The sequence below is a fragment of the Cydia fagiglandana genome, chromosome 1 (genome assembly GCF_963556715.1).
Source record: "Cydia fagiglandana chromosome 1, ilCydFagi1.1, whole genome shotgun sequence".
Taxonomy (NCBI): domain Eukaryota; kingdom Metazoa; phylum Arthropoda; class Insecta; order Lepidoptera; family Tortricidae; genus Cydia; species Cydia fagiglandana.
In genome coordinates, this window is record NC_085932.1 from 26,966,861 (window position 1) to 26,987,656 (window position 20,796).

General features: G+C 38.6%; 2 protein-coding genes across 12 annotated transcripts in view; one reads left to right on the forward strand and one right to left on the reverse strand.

Annotated features, from left to right (window-relative positions):
* Nucleotides 1–20,796, reverse strand: part of LOC134668504 (tight junction protein ZO-3-like) — a 132,062-nt gene that overhangs the window by 63,484 nt on the left and 47,782 nt on the right. For 8 of the 10 annotated variants that reach the window (XR_010098793.1, XM_063525990.1, XM_063525973.1 and 5 more), the window contains exon 3: nucleotides 14,726–14,870. Coding sequence is in view for 9 of the 10 variants with exons in the window: in XM_063525990.1 (XP_063382060.1) it covers nucleotides 14,726–14,870 (145 nt within the window). In the remaining variant the exon portion in view is untranslated. Of the gene's footprint in view, nucleotides 1–1,880; nucleotides 2,265–14,725; nucleotides 14,871–17,537; nucleotides 17,833–20,796 lie in introns of those variants that run through there. The other 2 variants (XM_063525984.1, XM_063525995.1) reach the window with 2 other exon arrangements.
* LOC134671401 (thioredoxin domain-containing protein 12-like) lies at nucleotides 12,704–13,771 on the forward strand. 2 transcript variants are annotated; one of them, XM_063529259.1, is made up of 3 exons: nucleotides 12,704–13,195; nucleotides 13,414–13,564; nucleotides 13,637–13,771. In XM_063529259.1, exons 1-3 carry the CDS (start codon nucleotides 12,861–12,863, stop codon nucleotides 13,637–13,639), a joined length of 489 nt encoding a protein of 162 aa, XP_063385329.1. In that variant the 5' UTR covers nucleotides 12,704–12,860; the 3' UTR covers nucleotides 13,640–13,771. The 2 variants fall into 2 exon arrangements, with proteins under 2 accessions (XP_063385329.1, XP_063385319.1); XM_063529249.1 differs by having other exon boundaries at nucleotides 13,414–13,771.

Consider the following 20,796-nt stretch of genomic DNA (forward strand, 5'->3'; position numbering starts at 1 on the left):
GGCCCAACGCGTCATATCTATTTATAATTGTAATTATTATTTAATTGAAATCTAATTGGTGTATATTTAGTTTGGTAAGAGTCGAGTCGCTTGTCAGTGGAGTATAGGATATTATTAGTTACGGTGGTTTTACCTTGTATACCATTGTTTGCAATTGCATACTCGTGCCAGTCGTGCGTTGCACCACAAAAACTTTATCAATTTAACAACTGACATATGCAAGGTTAACGGTGTATCACGGAGGCTGAACGACTCAGCCCTCAGGCCACATAAAAACAAAAAAAAAATTAGCAACCGCTGCCCGCCAGCTGCGAATTGGCGCGAAACAGGTTTTCGGTAACAATGGTGACGTCACGTGGTCTTTGATATCGGTTTAAAAAAATTAAGGGCAATTTTGGTGGTGTATAATGTTAGCATTGTTAGCTTCGTTTGTTTTGTTTACTTTGGCAGGTGGAATATTTAGCAAGGGAGCGGACCACTTTTTCATTCTAACTTCATCCTTAACTTGTCCAGTACTTATAGATGGTCAAGCAAATCTTGTCAGTAGGAAAAGGCGCGACAAATAAAATTTTCTATGAGACGATATAAATTTGCCGCCTTTTTCTACTGACAAGATCTGCTTGACCAACTTTATCTTACTTATTCTAGTATGAAAAGATTAAGTTCTACTAAAAGGATGTGACTGAGTGTCAGATATTGCCCGATGCAAGTGCAAAGTGAAATGGGGCTAGAGGAAAAATAAGGAAAGCTGACCCCATCTTGTGGGTTACATAGCTAGAAAGGAAGAGAGGAGAGAGTTTAATTGACCAATTAGGTATATTTATAGGAAAAAACAGTTAGGTAATAAGAATAAGTAAGCAGGTACATAAAGTAAACGTACTGGTGCTCGACGCGGTCCCAGTATATGTCATCTTGAAACTTAAGTCATTGTCAATAGAGGTGACAGCAGGGTATCCAGTGGCGGATATGCCCTAAGGCTCAGTAGGGCCGGGCCTAGGGCGGCATGATATTTAGGGACGGCAAATTGTGACAAAAATTCGCTGATGATAACAAAGAAATAACTCAAAATGTAGTCAATATGATGGGTGCTGAGAAAGGGGCGGCTTCAGGGCCTGGGGCCGAGGGCGGCAAAGACTGCAAATCCGCCACTGAGGGTGTCATTTATAATAGGGCATTGGCATGTCGAGCACTAATACGTTTACCTTACATTGATCTTATCATTGTATGTCTGTTAAATTATTTTGAAATAACGCTATACCAAAGTACAGCAACATATTTAAAATTTTGATTGAATTTTACCAGATTTCCTCTTTAATCTAAAAGACTTTAACGCGCTAACGAACTTCGGTATTAGGTAGTTAAGTATTTATGTAATGTCTAAAGAGGGTGTGATTTCTACCGAGTATCCATAGATAACAAAGTTTATTGTTTTACCTACCATGTTATGTTTCAATCACCAGATCTTAGTAGGTAATAGTTAGTGGTAATCGGTGTTGTTGTGCAAGTCAGAAGTATGGTGTAAGACCGTAATTCAAAGGTACTTATTGTTAAATATAGTTATATATACTACTGAAGAGATAACAGAATCGAATAATTATGATTATATATCCGAGCCGTTGCAAATATAGATTATGTATAGCTAATAGACAGAAGTAGGTATAGGATCGGTTAATACCTTCTGTAGCACGCTAATGAGATGAACTCTAAAATGTGCCTATGTAGGGTTCTAGTATAAATATTCTTAGCTAGAAGTACATAAGTCTAATTGAACGAACAAGAAATGTATCAAATGATTGAGAAGTCATTGTACTTATCACGGGTAGGTAGGTATGCTATAGCAAACGTGTTTTGCCTCATCGATACCTACTGAGCCGGCTTACCTGAGAGTCCGTCCGGACGTGGTTCAGATTATTCACCACTAATCCGTTGTCTGCTGCCATAGGATCCATTCTACAAGCATTATACACTCACAGTTTCAAAAACAAAACACATCGCTGTCCTTCGCAAGTTAACCGACCACACTTTCAATTCAATTCCACAGTTGCACTCAAAACTTAACTAGGAATAGTGAATACAACAGACCACTGCCTCCACAGAGTAAGGCTTCACTGGCTTACTTTAAACAAACGAGTTACACCGCCGAGCAATCGATAATTCACACAAGTTAATGACATTATGAACGCACAATTATTAACAAAAGTAAACTAAAGCTACAGAGCCAGAGACGTCTGGCCGGTCCTAAGGACGCCAGGCGGCGAAAAGTTTCAACCGTGCGTGATTTCTGGCCGCTTTCAAAACCAAATGGTCATATAAGCTATCAATCTTTGCATACCAGTGTGGTGCGGTGAAACAGACGTTCTCGTTATAATATATTTCGCGGCAGGAGAGAAAGGGACGGCGCGCGCGCAGGTACTCCGTACCGAAGTGGACGAACAGTATCTACAGGTTTTGCTCTCCCACTATAAGGAGGCATGGCGCGGACTCGGAGAGCCTCGGAGCTTGAAAGTTGTTGTTGAAAAAAACATAACAAGCGCATAGTCGCTCTGACGGCTCCTAGACACAGGCGATTTTTTACGTTTTGGCCTAGCCGTTGGGTACGTCGAGATAAAAGGTTCAGATGGTCATCTTTATGAATCATATCGATCGAGACCATCGAGAGAGCTTATAATGATTTAATATCGGTCGTTATCTACGCCTACTTGATTCTTAAATAATAATAAATGATTTGTGTTAATTTTGGCAATATTTTCCAAATGGATAGTCCAATGTTGGTTTTTGATAGTTTTTAGGCTTTTGCATTGCCTATAACAGCCGAAAAAGGAAGTTAAATAGTTTTATAACTAGAAAAGTAGACACACAATCATAGAAACGATCGATCCGGCCGATAAATCAAACCGGTCCCAATGCATCTCTGGTGAAGGCCGCGAGAATTTTAACCTCTACATGGGACACTCCCGCGCACAGGGATACACACACACACACACACACACAACCATCACAACCACGGGACTATTATTCCTTCTCCTTGTCAACAGGCCAGCGTTCGATTTAGCTGAACCTGATTAAGTTTGAGCTCTCTATAACGTACAGTCGTTACGGGTCCAGAGAACACTTTTATACTGGTTTTCCAGAAGAAATTCTTGGAAAGTGATAGGAATGAGGTCAGAACTGTCAGCTACACGCGCACATGGGCATTAAGGATTATTCTTACCTGGACCATGCCCTCATAATTGGCAGTTTTTTTGTAAAGATGCCAATTCCTCTATAAGTATCAGTAGGAGTAGGAATAATTATAATTAACAAGTTATGGGAGGACAGGTGTGGACATGCTATTTTTAATAGGTAAGTTAGGTATTGATGGCATTGTCATTTAAGTGATGATAAATATTGCGTAATTAGACACATATGTTGCATTTTTAAAGATCAGAGATTTTTAAAGATTTTTAAACATGAGTATTGACGGTATAAAAATAACAGTTTTTGTAAAAAAAATGATCAATATATGGTTAGTAAACATGGAGATAAATATATGATGGATCAAAGAGAATACAACCACTACGTTTTATGATGGATATTGACTAAAGGTTCCATTAACACAATTAACGTGCAAATGCAAACTTCTCGCTGTGAACAGTAATAACTGTGACATTTAAATTACAAAAAAAAAACAAATCAACAAACATCAAAAATTACAACCTGTCCAGATGGACGAAAAAAAAATCAAAAATTACAAATGTCATGAACAAAAACCAAATAATTTTTATAGTTACTGTTTCAGCAGTGGCCTCATTCGCGGGCACCATGTGGGATAGCTTCGGAAGACGTCCAGGACCCTGAACATCATTATGGTGAGAATATTGATACAATGATGTATGCCCATATCCCATAACACTAACCATTGTATGTTTAACTTCTTGTCTGTTGATGTTGTAAGGATCCTAAGATCCTGACCGAATTTTTAGTAATATTTTTAAATTTCGTCGAGAACGATTTTGTCTGCTCTAATGTACAGCACAAACGAGATTTGACGATCCACAATCTACAATTTTAGACCACCACGTACATATTAAAGGTTAAGGGTAACGCCAAGAACACTTGTTTTTAAACAAGTGTTCTTGGCGTGCCTTAAACTAGTTTCACAATTAGGCTGCGCTGTAGTTAGAATAAGGTGCATTAGGATAATTTCGACAAAGAGGGAATATTGACTCGTTAATATATATCACTTCATACTGTGGCAACAATCAAGTTAAGTAATGCTTACCTTATCAAGGCATTTTCCAACAGTAGAAAGTGCTTCTAATTTAGTAGATATTAGCAATTTTCAAAATTACCCCACTCTTGAAGTTACCCCAAAGCACTTCACCCACACTTCACCTTGTTAAATAATCGCATCCCACCCTTAAGAATTACTAAACTATTTTATTTTTCAGGCCCAGAATGTCTACAATCGCTGATATTCAAATTTTCAATAACCAACTACCATAACTAAAATGAGCCACATAAAATACAAAATAGAACCATGATCCACCAAAAATAGTGTTTCCAAGTTGCTCCAATTTTCTACAAACCAAAAACATGCATCCGTACAAACTAGACTGTATGAAGCCAACCCGCCTCTGGCATTTGACTGGCAAGAAGCACTTCTGGGGCATTCTCAAGGATCGCTATGGTGCCGTCAACCATACCCACGCGCCTTTAGAACGCAAAGACGCACTTACTTTAGTAAGTATCTCCTTGCTTGCAGCTACAGGGTTTTTATTTGTATATGGGAGGTTCAGCCCTAAGGCTAAACCTCCGGAGATAGAGTGCACCCAAGACAACTGTCCTACGATGGCCTGTCCAAAAAAAACTGACGGATAATAACTAGATAAAATTATAAAAGATCTATGGTTAAAAATTAAACGTTTTAAAACTATACCCTCTTGTTTAATTTATAATTTTGAGCCCTTTGGATGCACAGGGCGCCTGAAGTCGTTCCCACATTGCCAAAGAACGCTTAGAAGTGTTATAGGTATTATTTTAGCGTGTATTAGAACTTTTGTGTAAGTATGTGAACAAATGTACTAGACAAATGTAGAAGAGCGGGGCTTCCTGTCACAGGTATCATACATACTTACTAGGAAGTCCCAACCATTAATGTGTTATGTTGTATACTATTTAACGAAATAAATGCTTTTTGATTTTGATTTTTTTTTTTTTTTTGATGTGTCGTACACTTTTATACACATGGATAATGTATACCTTGCTATTATAATTGATAACTTCTCGTTAAACCCTAATAGTCAACAAGCATTCTCACAAATGTATGTATCTAGTCTCTTATGAATAAATATGTTCTAGTGAACGGTTTCTGGTTATACACTTTAACAGTGCTAAGAGAAACCGTTTTATTTCAGGCAGTAGACCAGGTAAAGCCTAAGGGTAAAACTTAGTAATAAATATCCCTTTGATATGTATTAGGTAAACTAAATGTTTCTTGTAGATAGATCATACAAAGAGTTCCAGAGTTTCCAAAGATCATTTCTGTACCCAAAAAATTAAGAACGTTGTCGACGATGTTGGTACATACGAGTATAGACTTACAGCCCAAAACTAGCGCCTGAATTTTGGTTGTAGGCAAAGCCACATACAATAATGCATCTGTTACCTATATTAGGAATGTCATAGTGAAAACTGTTTAAGGCCTAGTAAATTAATATAAACAAAGGTATAAGTTTAATAAGTTACTCTTTGGTCTTCTATGTGCACTAGTGCTGCAGAACATTGCTGTAATACTCCCTATTACCTACCCTTTATTTTATGGAACACTACCGACCTGCCCCGGCTTTGCACATGTTAACAAATTTTACACAAAACACAAACCTACCTCAAGAATTACTCTATCCTATCGATAGTACAAAACCGTATGAAAATCTGTTCAGCAGTATTAAGTTTATCGCCAACATACAAACACACAAACAGACAGACGCGGCGTGGGACTTTGTTTTATTTTATAAGGTGTAGTGATGATAAATCGAGATGATGATTAAACTATTAAAGTTAGACCAAGATAAGTCTGCAGTGCTTTTGATAGCCCACGCAGTGCAAGCGTTAATTGAAACGTCAAACTTCTATGAAATTATGACGTACCTATAAATAACACTTGCAATGCGTGGGCTATCAAAATCGCTGCAGACTTTTCTTGGTCAAAGTCTATTATACTTACCTATTTGAAAAAAAAACTCATAGACAATGGAAAAGCTATCTGTGACAATGGCAACTGACATTTTATTTGACAGGTCAGAGGACATACAATTTAAACCATAAAACAAAATTATTTATCCAAAATATTACACTGTTTGAAGTCAAATGGAAACTAATCACGCAGATAGCCAATTAAACAGAGATGGATAGGAAGGATCAGTTAAAGTTAATTTGTATTGCGGTTTCTATGACTACTGGGATCGCATGGTCGTACGGGTCGTTCACAAAGTTAACACCTCAAAGGAGAACAGTATCACACAGAACAACACAGGCACTACCAATTCAGACACAAGCCAAAGATGAAAGAAGCATACTTCATTTAAATAATTCTATCGAACTACCAAGAAGAGACGAGATCAGTTCACCAGATACCAACAGTGTTCTATGAAACTTTAAGTACCTATCCTACATTATATATTCCACATATATATGTGGATGTCTATAATTATAAAAAACATCTTCATTGTATTATCATTAAGATAATATAAGTATAATTGCTATGAGCTAAATAAAATTATTGATTTAGCTAAGGCAGAGTACCGTTGCACTTTATGTTCTTGAAATATTTACTGAACCTGCCTGCCTGCCTGTATGCCTGTAGCTACTGAAATATATGTCAATATCATGATGGAATATAATTGCAACAAACTTTGTAGAACTATTTGTGATCTTAAATTTAGATGTTCCCTTTTAGATGTTTTCAATGTAAATAAAGTAAATAAAATCTTGGAATAAAACTTATTGAAATTTCCTTGATATAGGTACAGTCGCCATCAGATATATCGGAGCGGCCAAGGTATTCACAATATCTGAACACGCACTCTAACGCCCTGACAATAGAGGCGTGTTCAGATATTTGTGAGCGCCTTAGACGCTCCGATATATCTGATGGCGACTGTACCTACCTAATTCTCGAGTGCTTAATAACTTACAAAGTTTACACCAGTCGTACCTAAATAATGTTTTCACGATGTTAAGCGCTTTGAAAGTAGATTGTAGTTTGATGATGATGAATATTTTTTCTAGTCCCGATGGTTAAGGAAATTAGGTAGGTAAGTATGCGCACGAGTTCCGAAGCTTTAGGGCCGAGAAAGCTGCGTGCTGCGCCTTAAGGCCCCTGTACACACGATGGGCCAGCGTGGGCCAGTCTGGGGGACGCATTTATGCGTTAGAGGGAGCAAGTGATATTGCTATCTGACTCTACCGCATGGCTGCGTCCCTTGGACTGGCCGGCGCTGGCCCACTGTGTACCTACAGGTAAGTACGTACAGGGCCTTTACACCGAACACAAGGATACAGGCAGGCTAGGCTTCCTTACAATTCCTTAAAACTAGATGGTGGACTAAAAATAGCGGTTCAGTCCAAAATGCTGGAAATTTCTCGGAAAAAAAATGCAATATAGAAAGTACAACACATCAATAATTGTAGCATCAATTATGCGATCAAAACGAATACAGGTCAAAACTTAAATTAAGTAGCTGGTACCTATGTCAGGAGTCTATTTGAAGCTAGGACAAGATTTTCTTTACTACAGTACATACTATTGTTGTTGTTGAAAATTTGAAGGGATCATGTATTGTAAAACCTTGTACAATACACGAGCGAAAATGTAATTTGCGGCTGGTGTCGGTTTAAAATACTCCATTCGGACGTGTTTCAATTTATCGCCACTCTTTACGAATTTCCTACTGTTCGCACTTGTAGCATAATGAACATTGTTTTCCTGCTGATTTTATTTATATCTACCTTTAAACGAGCAATTCTTGTATATTTACTTATTTATATATTGCGGGGATCTCGGTAACGGCTTTAACGAGTTCGACGATATTTGCTATGTGGGGGTTTTAGGGGGCGAAAGATCGATCTAGCTAGGTCTTATCTCTGGGAAAACGCGCAATTTTGAGTTTTTACGTTTTCCGAGCAAATCTCGGTCTCCCAGATTTTGTAATTTAACCATACGAGTACACCATCCGCACCTACTTCGTGCGATATCTAAATTCGCGTATCTGCATTACAGTGTTAACATATTGACGCAGGTTGGGATACTGACACTGTACGATAAGACTATAAAAGGGGTGTCTGTTTCACAAACCCGATAACGGCGATAACGGTCAGCTGGCTTAGGCATTTGTTCGGTTAATTATGATTATTGATTGGTAGGTATTTTGTAGGTGTTATGAAAATGTTACATTTTCTTGAATCTAGGTTGGTGCAACGCATAGAGTCTGTGCGGAAAGAGAAGAGTCGTGGGATTTGAGGGCGCGCCAGTGCTATTTTATGGTTTTTGCTATGCTGACAACACTGGTCACGTGATTATAGTACGACACTAAAGGTCATGATACTTGAATCCCTTTTGTTCCGGTTTTTTTTTACCACGGCTTACTAAACGGAGCCTGGTGGTGGTGTCGGCTCGTCAACTCAATCCTCTGATTTAGCGCAGGCACTAGTTTTCATTTTAAAACACACTTGTTTTTATGTCTCAGATTCTTAAAAATGAGACAGTGCGATTGACAAAACTGCTAAAACTAGTTAAGAATCTGCCCAATACAACTGTAATTTTAGTAACAAACAAGATAGTCTCATTTATGTACTGCCTAATCTGTGCAGTCCAACAGTTATTAAAACCGGGTAGATCGGGTAGAAATTGGGCAATAGAACTGTAATTTTATCTGGGATATATTTCACCCATTGTAAACTTGACTTGTAATGTATGTGTACATTATTAATAATAAATATGAATATGAATAAAAATAGTGCATAAGTAGGTAGGCCTTATTGGGATATGTCCGGTTCTCTCATCTCACGATATTTTACTTCGCCGAAAAGTCACTGCTAAATATTAAATATAATTTCGTAACTAACAGAACCTACAAATAAAGAAATATTTTATTAGAAAAAGTTTTATTCAGAACCTAGTAAACGAACTTACAAATAAAGAAATATTTTATTAGAAAAAGTTTTATTCTTTGTAATCGAAGTCTGAATTAAAATATTCAACGTCACTTATGTTTGAGCTAGCTTCAAAACAACCAGGGACACTCATAGAGTTATCTTCATCTGAACTGGATGTGCTTGAATCCGGCACGTAGATTACGAATTCTTGCATATCACCTACTTAGCGGCCTTTTATTCGAGATACCGTAGGTACTTTTACACAATCCTGAAAAAGAAATTACATATAAATATGCATAAAATGGCAAGTATCAAGACTATTTATCAGTTATTTTAAAGATCATGAATGACCTGCATATTTATGAAAATGAATATATTTTGAATGAATATACTTACCGATTATGTACCGGAGACAAGTTACTTAGGGGGCTTATTAAATAGGTAATTATTTCATATTAAATACAACATCAATACCCGCGAATAGCGGAAACACGTTCCGCGACTTTTTGTAAGTCGATAGTCGGCTTTTAGTCGTTTTCTTCCCGCTGACAAAACCGACCAATATTAAATATAATTTTCCTTGTGGTTTTATGTACGGTTTTATCGTGTTTTGAAAATATTTTATACATAAAACTTGCGGTTTTTGTTAATAAAAATATACATTGACAGAAGTTTGTTTACTTTTTGCAAGACAGGTGTCAAAGGTTTGATTGCCATATAAAATTTAAAATGTTAGTTCCCGTTTCTGCCACGACTCTTCTCTTTCCGCACAGACTCTACATATAGAGAGTCTGGCGGAAAGAGAAGAGTCGTGGGATGTAAGGAAGCCCATACAACGACTCTTCTCTTTCCGCACAAACTCTTTGCTTGTAATATCGCAACCTCATAAATATCTATGGAATGAAGAATGACTCATGTCACGTCTATCAAAACTTCAGTAGGTACCTACGTAAAATAAATAAAATAAACAAAATTTGGCCAAATAATGGGTCTAATTAACATTCCACAGTAAAAAAAGTAGCTCTACATAAATACAATAGGAAATTACAGTATTTTACTATGCGTAGGGGGTCTAAATTATTGTTTGATGTAGCTGTATTTTCTACGTCTTTTTACATTTCTTATCATCTTTTCTCTTACTTAATTGAAAAATATCGGCCTAGGAATATAATAATAAACAAATTAAAGAAAGACTCGTGAAGAGCCTACAGTATGTTTAAGGTAAGATCCTTGTATCATTTGAATAATTTCTTTAAAAGTTATAGAAACAAACGACTGGTATAGATATAGACGGCAAGTACCTATACTTAAGGAGCATTTCACGGGCTGTCCCGTACAAACGCATTTTATTTCCTATGTTGCGACTTTTTTCTCGGCATTTAAAGCAGGCGATTATATTTCTGTGCATATTTTTGACCATTGTTCATAGAAAAGGAAACTCTTATACCTCTAAATCTTCAGAAACTTCGCGTTTGTACGGGACAACGGTAGACAATTTCATGGAATGCTCCTTAAACCCACCTTAAATCAGTGCGTCATCTTAAATCATCGCAATTTTAGTAGTTTCTTATAATCTTACAAGGAGATGAACACCTATTGACTCCCTTGAGGTTAAAAATGTAATTGAAATACTCAACATGTACCTATAGGTAGTATAGGTATTTATAAGATTAGTAACATGGCACAGTATCTGTCACAATGTCGAAATCTCACTTTTTTAATAAACTAATTAGAAAATATAGATGGTCAAGCAAATCTTGTCAGTAGAAAAAGGCGCGAAATTCAAATTTTCTAAGAGACAATATACCTTCACGCCTACATTTTTCAAATTTGCCACCTTTTTCTACTGACAAGATCTGCTTGACCAACTATAGCTATACATTTGCTCAACATTTGTAACTTACCTTATCTCTTTTCCGTCTCTTCCTTCCAGGATATGTGTTAAGCGGCGGTGGTGGGATGTGATAAAAGTAAGGCGGCGTGTAAAGAACATCCTCGAGACCCGCTACAGGCGTGGTCCGAGAAGCAGCCAAGGATCTCACTGTCCCGTACATACTCCGATTTCGATTATACATCATAGCACAAGCACTGGCTGAATAACCATGAATCCAAGCACGGTTTAAAAAGAAAAAAGCGCGCGCGAACTTCCAAAATGGCGCACCATCCCGCGTTGCGACAATGTAGAACTTATTTTTATCCTGCTCAAAAATAAGCCACTATTGTATCGATTTTGTGTGACAAGGTTTCTAATAAATATTTACTAATATTTTAAATTAGGACCCTGACATTGCGAGCGGGCGTTCTTGTTAAAAGCCGTACTGAAATGCGTATCCTCTCCGCCAGATACAATCACGCACGCTGCACATTTAATTATCATAGTTTATCTGCTTTTTCCAATAGGCTACGTGGAGCGAGACGTATCGACATTGCTGTGTTTGAAAATGGGTAAAAAAACATGTGCACACGCAGCGCCACACGCCGATACACATGAGCGATTTTAAAAAGTTTGTCATAGCATTTTGTCGCTTGCATCGGAGGATGCAACTGTCATTGTCGTTGTAATGGGGGCATTCTACAGGTGATTGAATTGCCGATGCCGGCTAGCATTTCAAAACTGCGTAGCGGCCACAGGCAAATCTGAGACAACCGGCACTTGTAGGTACGCAAGCATCAGTAAAAGCCAGGCCTGGGTTTGCTAGAGGGAAAACGATCCCGCTACTGGTGTCACCAGCGATGTCGGGTGATGGCAGCAGCAGTTGAAGCACTTGCAATGTTACATCTAATTTAGAGCATTGGCATTGGCTGCTATCATTATAAGGACAACTACCCAATGATTGACACTGAAAAGTTAGTAATTCGCACCTTTTGTGGGAAAGATACCACTGCTGCCAAAAAATAAGGTTGAAGTAGCTTACTATTGACACAGAATAAATAATAGTACTAGGTACAGAAGACTCACTCTCTAACAAAACGCGTCTGTTACGATCAGCACAGATATGGCCGCTAGGTGGCGACAGTGCCACGCGCGGCTTATGGCAAACCCCAAAATTGGGGTCGAACGGATGTACTTTTAGCTACCTGTAGCAAAGCGACGAAATCGCGGAGTGAGGCACGCCTGCTATTGATGAGGTGTGGATAGGGCAGTTATGACCCAAGTTAATAAATAAACAAAACGTCGCTGTATAAGTATCAGAATTCCGCAAAACTTATTTGCATGATCGTCATCGTCATATAACTTATGTAAAGGTAGCTAGATAAAACATACTTAAAACGGGCTGAATGAGTTTAGCAAAACCTCATTGAAAAATACCTATCTGTAAAAAAATCTGTAACATTTCCAAAAGCTTTTAAGACCTGTAGCGCCACCTGACGACAAAATCAGGCATCAGAAAGCGAGCAACCAAGTGAACCAAGCTCTTCGCTACCATTCGCTTTCGACCTTACTGAAAGCTTTCACATTGCCGCCATAGATGGCGCAACGTGTATATCCATGGCCCCAGTTTTCTTAGAAACCAGAGAAACTAAGCTCTATAGATTACTGTCAAAATGTCAAATCAATGACAAATGTCAATTTGCAAAATATTGTCAAACATGGGTGTGCAACGGAAAAAAGCATTTGAGTGTTTAAAATGTAAATAATTCCACAATACCAGTCAGGCCGTCCGGTCTGGCCATCCTCTCCAAATAAAACCTCATATATTTCTAAACAGACCCCACAGCACAAAATGCCGACCGGTACTGGTTTAGCTAAAGCGTTCTACTCGTTGTTATCTAACAAAGTTTACTGCAGCGCTTCCCTAGGAAGGGACAACGGTTTCGGGAACAACTACATTTGGGCGAAGTCCTTAGAATCTGGTGTACAACTATCATCCCGCCATAAGAAGCCCATGATGATAATCATACACAAGTCTTATTGTACCGCGTGCAAAAATCTGAAGCCAAAGTTCGCTAACTGCCCTGAGATCCAGTCGTTGAGCAGAAAGTTCGTTATGGTTAATTTAATAGATGATGAGGAACCGGAAAGCTCTGTTTATGCTCCAGATGGTACTTACATACCCAGGTAAGAAGATTTAAAGCTTAATTATTATTGACAAAAGCATTAGCTTTTGTCAAAATTTCTACATAAGGATACATAGTTCATACTTAGTTGGATAGTTCATAGCTGTCCATTAAATTATCCACCCGTTAAAAACATATTTCAACAATTATACAAACTGTATTTCACGTTTTAATTACAACTATTTGTGTAGGTGCTCACTAAAAACTTTTTCCACATAGGATCCTATTCACGTCACCGACAGGCAAAGTAGACAAAGAAATCTACAACGAGGACGGCAGTAGTCAGCATAAGTTCTTCTACAGCCGGCCGGAGCAAATCGCGAAGTCCATGAGAAAGGTCCTCGAAAAGTATCACCTCGAGAAGTTCGATGTATGAAACACCTTTATCAAAATACTGGTATTTGATTTGAATTCCGAATAAGGAAATGTTAACTCTTTTCAGTGATTGGATGGGCGAGGAACCAGCAGTCGGCAGTCTTCGAATTTGAATCACCTAATTTTTACCACGCTTCGGTAACCGAAACTTGCATACGAAGAGAATTTGGGACATTGGCATAAATAAACTAAGTCAAATATATGTTACGTGGTTATATTTTTAATATTCCTTCCGTAAATCATCTATCTTTTAAAAAATCTTACTCTCCGATTGATCTACAACTCTGTTAAAAATTTTAGCGCTTTTATAAGTACTATTGAGTAAATTAGATAGGTACCTATTAGTACTAGATTTAACGGTCAGCAAAAAAACGGTCGAGACTGGCGAACACTATCCAAATACTGAATTGATTCAATATAGGTAGGTGTTCTACGAGTAGTTTCGCAGCCTCGTTTTTTTTTTGGGCTAAAGATGCCGGTCGTTACACTCTCCTGTTTCAAAGTGGTTTCAAAGGTTTTCTTAATAGGTAAGTCGTTGTTTAAAACGCACTATAAGTACATAGTTAGAATTAATCAGCATCATTATAAATGATTATTGAATAATCATCAAATTAGGGATAAATAATATACCTATGTGGAGAAAAACGTGACGAAAGACGTGTCGTATTCTGCGCTAGAGCAATAATAGCAAAAGGGCTATCAGATATCAGATAGGTACCTATGTCGAAGGTGTCCAGGTGCTCGAAAATATCTGAACACGTCTTTATCGTATCCATTGCCAAGGCGTTAGAGCGCATGCTATGATAGTTTTGACCGCTTTGATACATCTTAAGAGGAGGGCAATACAGACAATCGAGTTTCTTAGGGTGGTATTCCACCTATCCAATTTCTTTGTCTTTTTGTATTGCGTCTCACATTTTGCTAAATGAGAGACGCAATGACATTGGACAAAAATGTCGACAGTTGGAATACCACCCTTAAGGTGACAGTCCATTTCCAACGACAGCTGCATTACTGTTCATTTTCCTATGGAAATTGACAATAACAGCGACGCGTTCAGTACTAGGAGTGCAGCTGCGGTTAGAAATGGAATGTTGCCTACCATTAGACAGACAGCGTAGACAAACAGAAAAAAAAACAGAAAAAAAACACTTACATCTTCGACAACAGGCTCGACGTACATCTCCATGGTGTTGTTGAGCGGCGGCAGCGGCGCGGGCGCCGGCGACGCGGCCATCGACGAGCGCCTCGACGTGTTGCACGAGCATTGCGACACTGAGCGGCGGGATCGGGGAGATTCTCTGAGAACAAGGGAAAGTAAGCTTTAGAATGTTTATTGTTCCATTTTTTTTCATATTTTGTTAGTATTGGCTTCCTTTTGCGGCGTAATTCGGGAGGATTTTTAAGGACTATTAACTTTGACAACTTGGCTGCAAATAAAAAGATTATAGTAGATATCTCAAAAGGGATCCCACTGTGACCTAGTTCCACACGGACCAGTCATAGGTTCTCTTCCCTTCTCTTCTCTATTCTTTGCTATCCTTATTCTGTAAATTTCCTTTCCCTTTCGTCCTTGGTGGTGCTTCACACAAAAAGCAGTCGCTGGTCACTGTGTCGACCAAACTGTGTAACTACTTAAAAAAAAACAGTCATAGGTTAAACAAACTTGTCTTGTGATATACTTATCCTGTCCATGTTCTGGAGATTGTCGTCTTCCGCATCTAAAGCTTAAACTGCTTTAAGTTCCTTGGTCCCATGTAGTTTTCTGCTACCAAAGTATAGTAGTTTGCCTTTAGAACACTGATGACGCCTGAAGCGGTCACGAAATATCGTGTCGTGTAGGTAACTATCTCCAACTACAAGGTACTTTATTGGGACACATTAATACAAAAAGTAAGTACATACATATTATAGATTTACTTGTTGTTCCCTTCTTTTTGCTTTACTCTTAAAGTTTCTTGAACTTTGCGTGGTAATTGTAGGTGCCACGTTATTTATTTAAGTAAAAGTACTTCACTTGAGTTACACATTAGAGGAGGTACAAGTGCATGAAAACTAGGGGTTGTGCACAAATCACGCGAGGTGTTTTCGGCTACTTTTTGACCCTCCCCTCCCCCTTGGCGATATTTGGTCAGGTTTTTGGCTACCCCCTCCCCCCACACAACCTCACGTGTTATTTTTTTTTAATCGACCTAATTTTAAGATAAATAGTGTTGTATATAGAAAATCTTGTTTATTTTTCTATTTTCGTTAAATAGACTGCCTATTTTGAAGTGCAGAGTGTAGAAACCGAAAAAAACCGACCGAGAAAAAAATATCTACTCATGTGGTAGGTTTTTTTCTTAGTTTCGTTCACTGTAGAAAAATACACGTGAGGTTTCCTTATAACGCCCCCCCTCCCCCAACGTGATCTATCGTGATTTTTTCGTGCCCCGCTCCCCCCATCGTATCTCGCGTGATTTGTGCACAAGCCCCTAGCCATGAAAACGAAATTCGTAGTGGTTGATCAATTCATTGGTTTTATAAGGTATAACTATATATATTAGGCTCCTACTAAGAAATGTTCATACTATACAGGGTGATCAATCCAAATGGGTCAGTATGGAGAAGTCAGAAACTATAAGAGATAGCGAAATCTGTTCTTAGGAACCATGGCTTCGATTTTAGATTTAATAATAATGGCATTCAATTTTTTTTTAAATCTATCATACATAACCGGGATTCGAACCTGGTCAATATTCTTGTTGTTTGTTTGTATGGCAACTTTTAAACGATGCGTGATAGGTGGAGGGTGCTCGACCAAATATCATAGAGGGCCCCGAGACAAAACAAACTACATTAAAAAAATTCAAAATGGCCGACTTTTTATTTTATTTTTTCAAGTTGGTTCGAGCGCGCTGAGATTTGGCATGCTGTGAGCCTGGGGGCCCAAGATTACCATGTCAAAAAAAATATTTGTAAAAATCCAAAATGGCGGCGGACACGGGCAAAGTCAAATTTCCAAGTAGGTTAAGCGAGCCCGAAGGGCGAGTTTCAGGCCGGGAGGCCGAAGACCGACCCCGGCGGAGGGCCGAAGGCCCGGAGCCTCCACCCCGACTCCCAAAACGCGGCTCCCAATAGGAAAATTGTTGGGTCATGTTTAAGCTCCAACTTCCCCCTTTCGTGTGACGCTTCGGGCCTTCGGCCCTACGCGGAGCTCCGCCTCGCGTTTTGGGAGTCGGGGTGGAGGCTCCGGGCCTTCGGCCCTCCGCCAGGGTCGGCCTTCGGCCTCCCGGCCTGGAGCTCGCCCTTCGGGCTCGCTTAACCTACTTGGAAATTTGACTTTGCCCGTGTCCGCCGCCATTATGGATTTTCCCAAAAAAATTTTTTGACATGGTAATCTTGGGCCTCCAGGCTCGCCACATGCCAAATCTCAGCGCGCTCGGACCAACTTGAAAAAATTAAAAAATAGTCGGCCATTTTGAATTTTTTTTAATGTAGTTTGTTTTGTCTCGGGGCCCTCTATGATATTTGGTCGAGCACCCCCCACCTATCACGCATCGTTTAAAAGTTGCCATACAAACAAACAACAAGAATATTGACCAGGTTCGAATCCCGGTTATGTATGATAGATTTAAAAAAAAATTGAATGCCATTATTATTAAATCTAAAATCGAAGCCATGGTTCCTAAGAACAGATTTCGCTATCTCTCATAGTTTCCGACTTCTCCATACTGACCCATTTGGATTGATCACCCTGTATATTATAGTCTTATAGTACATACTATACATACTGTAGTTAGGCAGGTAAGTAAGTACATTTCTTATCTAGATTCTAGTTCTAGACCGCCAACAACGCTGTCTCCAGCACTTACTTTACCTACTCTTTGGTTGTACCTACATATTGGGAAGTGACTATATTACCTTTGGTATTTATAGATTTGTTTTTTTTTCTTACATATAATCAATCATTCTATATATCTATTTACCTTCTTCTTCTCCTACACACGTGGCTGGACGCTCGGTCGCACCTGCATCGCACTGGCACGAAATACCCCAGCTGAGGCAACGGCCCGGGCTCAGAGTCCGTGGAGTCGCTCCACTCTGGCTGGCTGAATGGCTCAACATCCATGACCGCCGGCATTTTAGACGAGACAAAAATGTCTCTGGATATTCGGCGGGAAACACTGGCCACTTATTTTTAAGTTTTTTTTTCGTCAATGTTTATTTTGGTTTTGTCACTTATGTTGGTATAACCGGACACTTTCACTCATTTTGCATATTTATCACCTTGGTCGTACATTTTTTTTTTTTTTTTTTTTTACAATTTTTACAGTCACGTTCGGAGGTAAGCGCTTCTGTAAAAGTATTAACCTCAATTTTGTTTGGATTGTAAACACGACGAAAAAAGATATGAGCTACAAAAGGTGCGTCTAGCGGCAATTAGATACAAAGAAGATAAGATAAAATATTATTTAATTAGGTGAGCAAGTGCTTATAAATCAGTTATCAAAATATTTAGGGAAGCAAAAAAAATATCGATAGGAGTTCCCAAAACGGAGGCGAGTAAGAATTTAAAAAAATATGGCAAGACACGTTAGATTCTACATAATTATTATGATGATATACCTAATACATTTATTCAATACAAGACTCTTTTCATTGCTACGTTTTTTACAGTTGGTAGCCGGATTTGAATGGCAATAAGAAGCATTAAACAGCTTGTGTTGTGTGCCGTGTGTTGAGTGTGTTGACACTTCGTACGTGTTTTGAGTATTTTGTATTTGGTATAAAATATTGCCTGTAACAACTATTGCGTTTTGGCCCAGGACCAACTAAAGTCTGCAACTAGATACATAAACGTGTCTTTTTGCAGTAAAATGAAACGTTAAACTAGGAAGACCGTTAGGAGAATACACAATACAGTACCGTATTTTTATGTAAAGGGGCCCACTGATTAACAGTCCGCCGGACGGTATCGCCCTGTCAGTTGTTCGGAAAACTTTTGTTCTAACTGATAGGCCGATACCGTCCGGCGGACTGTTAATCATTGGGCTCCTTAACACCCTTTTCATAAACTATAGACATTATTTATCGTGAACCTTGTAAATTGTGTCCTCCAATTAAGTTATCGATATTTATAATAAACGAATTTGTGTTCTGCATCAGTATCTCAGGCCGCGTAGCCAAGATGCCAATCGCTTACGCTCCGTAGCGATCGAAACGCAACTGTCACTGTCACGCAAATATGGAAGAGTGATAGAGAGACATAATGCTTTTCGTTGTCGAAGCGATAGCGATTGTAACCTTGGCTAGGCCGGCTGATCTTTATGATAGCCTGATAGGTGACAAAATGATTCTTATCGGTCACCAGTATTCTATAATGTTCGTTTGTAGAATAGCTCAACATTACCAACCCAATATCAATTTAATCGCAAGAAATAAGCTACCCGCTACCTGATCCCGAGGAAAGTCCTAAAGGGTTCGTATGTGTTAAAAAACCGATCGTGAAGGAATGCACATTCCTCGGGCCCACGGGCCCCGTGACGCACAAAGGGACCGACGCTAATGTGATTATGAATGAACTTTTTACTTTTTTACTAGTAAATGATGGTCTATGGCGCTACGTCGACAATGTATGGAAGTGGGTATAAAACATAAGTAGCGACGGCGGTTACTTTGTGGCAGAGATTTTATTGATATTCTTAATGTTAGGTTGGTAGAGATGAGTCTTAAAAACACTTAAGTATTTTGGTAGATTTAAATAAAGCTGTTAAAGGGAAGCCCCTTCCAAAATACAAGCGTATTTTGGAAGCCTTTCTTCCTTTGGTCTTTAATTATTGTCCTTTTTACGGAAACTATTTTTTTCCTGTTAACTGCATGATGTAGGAATAGCGTTAGACTTGACTGTACTTACATTTCTCCCCAATTTTAATGTCGTCCATATTTTTAATAACATTTTTTAACCACTACCTGCAAAGTCTCTTAGTCAAGATATTCTCTTCCCTGTATCGGTAAGTACTTTAAATTGTAATTAGCCATGAGTTGATTATGTATCCATGTATCCTGTCGCGTAGGTACTTTCTGCGTATGCTATAACAACTTATTTTAAGTTACAAAATAGTGAATTCCTCAAACTATCCAAAGCAATGTAGCTCATACCGTGCTTGATATAATGACGATTTTTCTCTAGTAATTCGAAGCTTAAACTATTCAGTGTGTCCTATTCGTATGCAGTGTAGTCTACGGCGTCTATTTTGAATAGTTGACACATCGCATTTAAAGCAGTAATCGTCCGTAACTTCCTTTTGTGGCGATGAAAGGTTTGAATGGCTATTTTAGGAGCAGTCTAGACGGACAACCCTTAACGGGTGAGGGCCAAGGGCTATCCCATTTTACCTGTTTGTTTACAATACTTTTTAACACTTCACTTGTTTCAAGAGTAGGCACACGGGTGGGCCAAGTATGATACGAATTACGATCTGTATACATTACATTCATCGCTGTAGAGTGTAGATAATCAATAGCGAGGAATAGGTACGTAAATGTGATAAAAGCAGATTACATAAATAATGTACTCATACACAATCATGTGGGATTAAAATACAACTGGTTAGGTTAAATATAAATACTAGGTAATTTCGCACAGGGTGACTTTGTTATTTTTGGTTAGCTAGTACTTGGGTAACTACTATAAACTACAACTGATATAACAATAAATCATATCTTTTATCTTACAATGTCATCACCTATATTTTTTTTAAGTAAAAACATATTAAGAACGCTTGACAGATGTTTCACTTTCAATTTTAGTCCATAGTAAGTATTAGATTTGATACCCCTTCTGACATTTATTGGAATTAGGCCATCAAAAACCATTTACTTCCCCTAAATCCCTTTTGTATTTTCTTCGTTTTTAAATAGCGAATGTCAAACATCGTTCTTCAAGTGTTTTGTCGCTAACCCACATCCCACATTCCTGTTTTCCGAGAACTACACCCAAGGGCACATGTCCAGGCCCAGACAATGGGCAGCCTTGTGTGGGGTCCGAAAACGCGTAGGCGGTGCCAAAGGGTCCATACTCATAACAGTCATAAAGCTGATGTACAGTACAAGGATTATGGCGTAGAGTAGGTACGGTGTAGTTGCCAAATGTTATGTTTGCTGGCGCCTGTATGCGTTTGTTTTCACAATAACTATGTAGTACATACCTAAATAAGTAAGATATGTTAGCCTTTAAATTTCCAG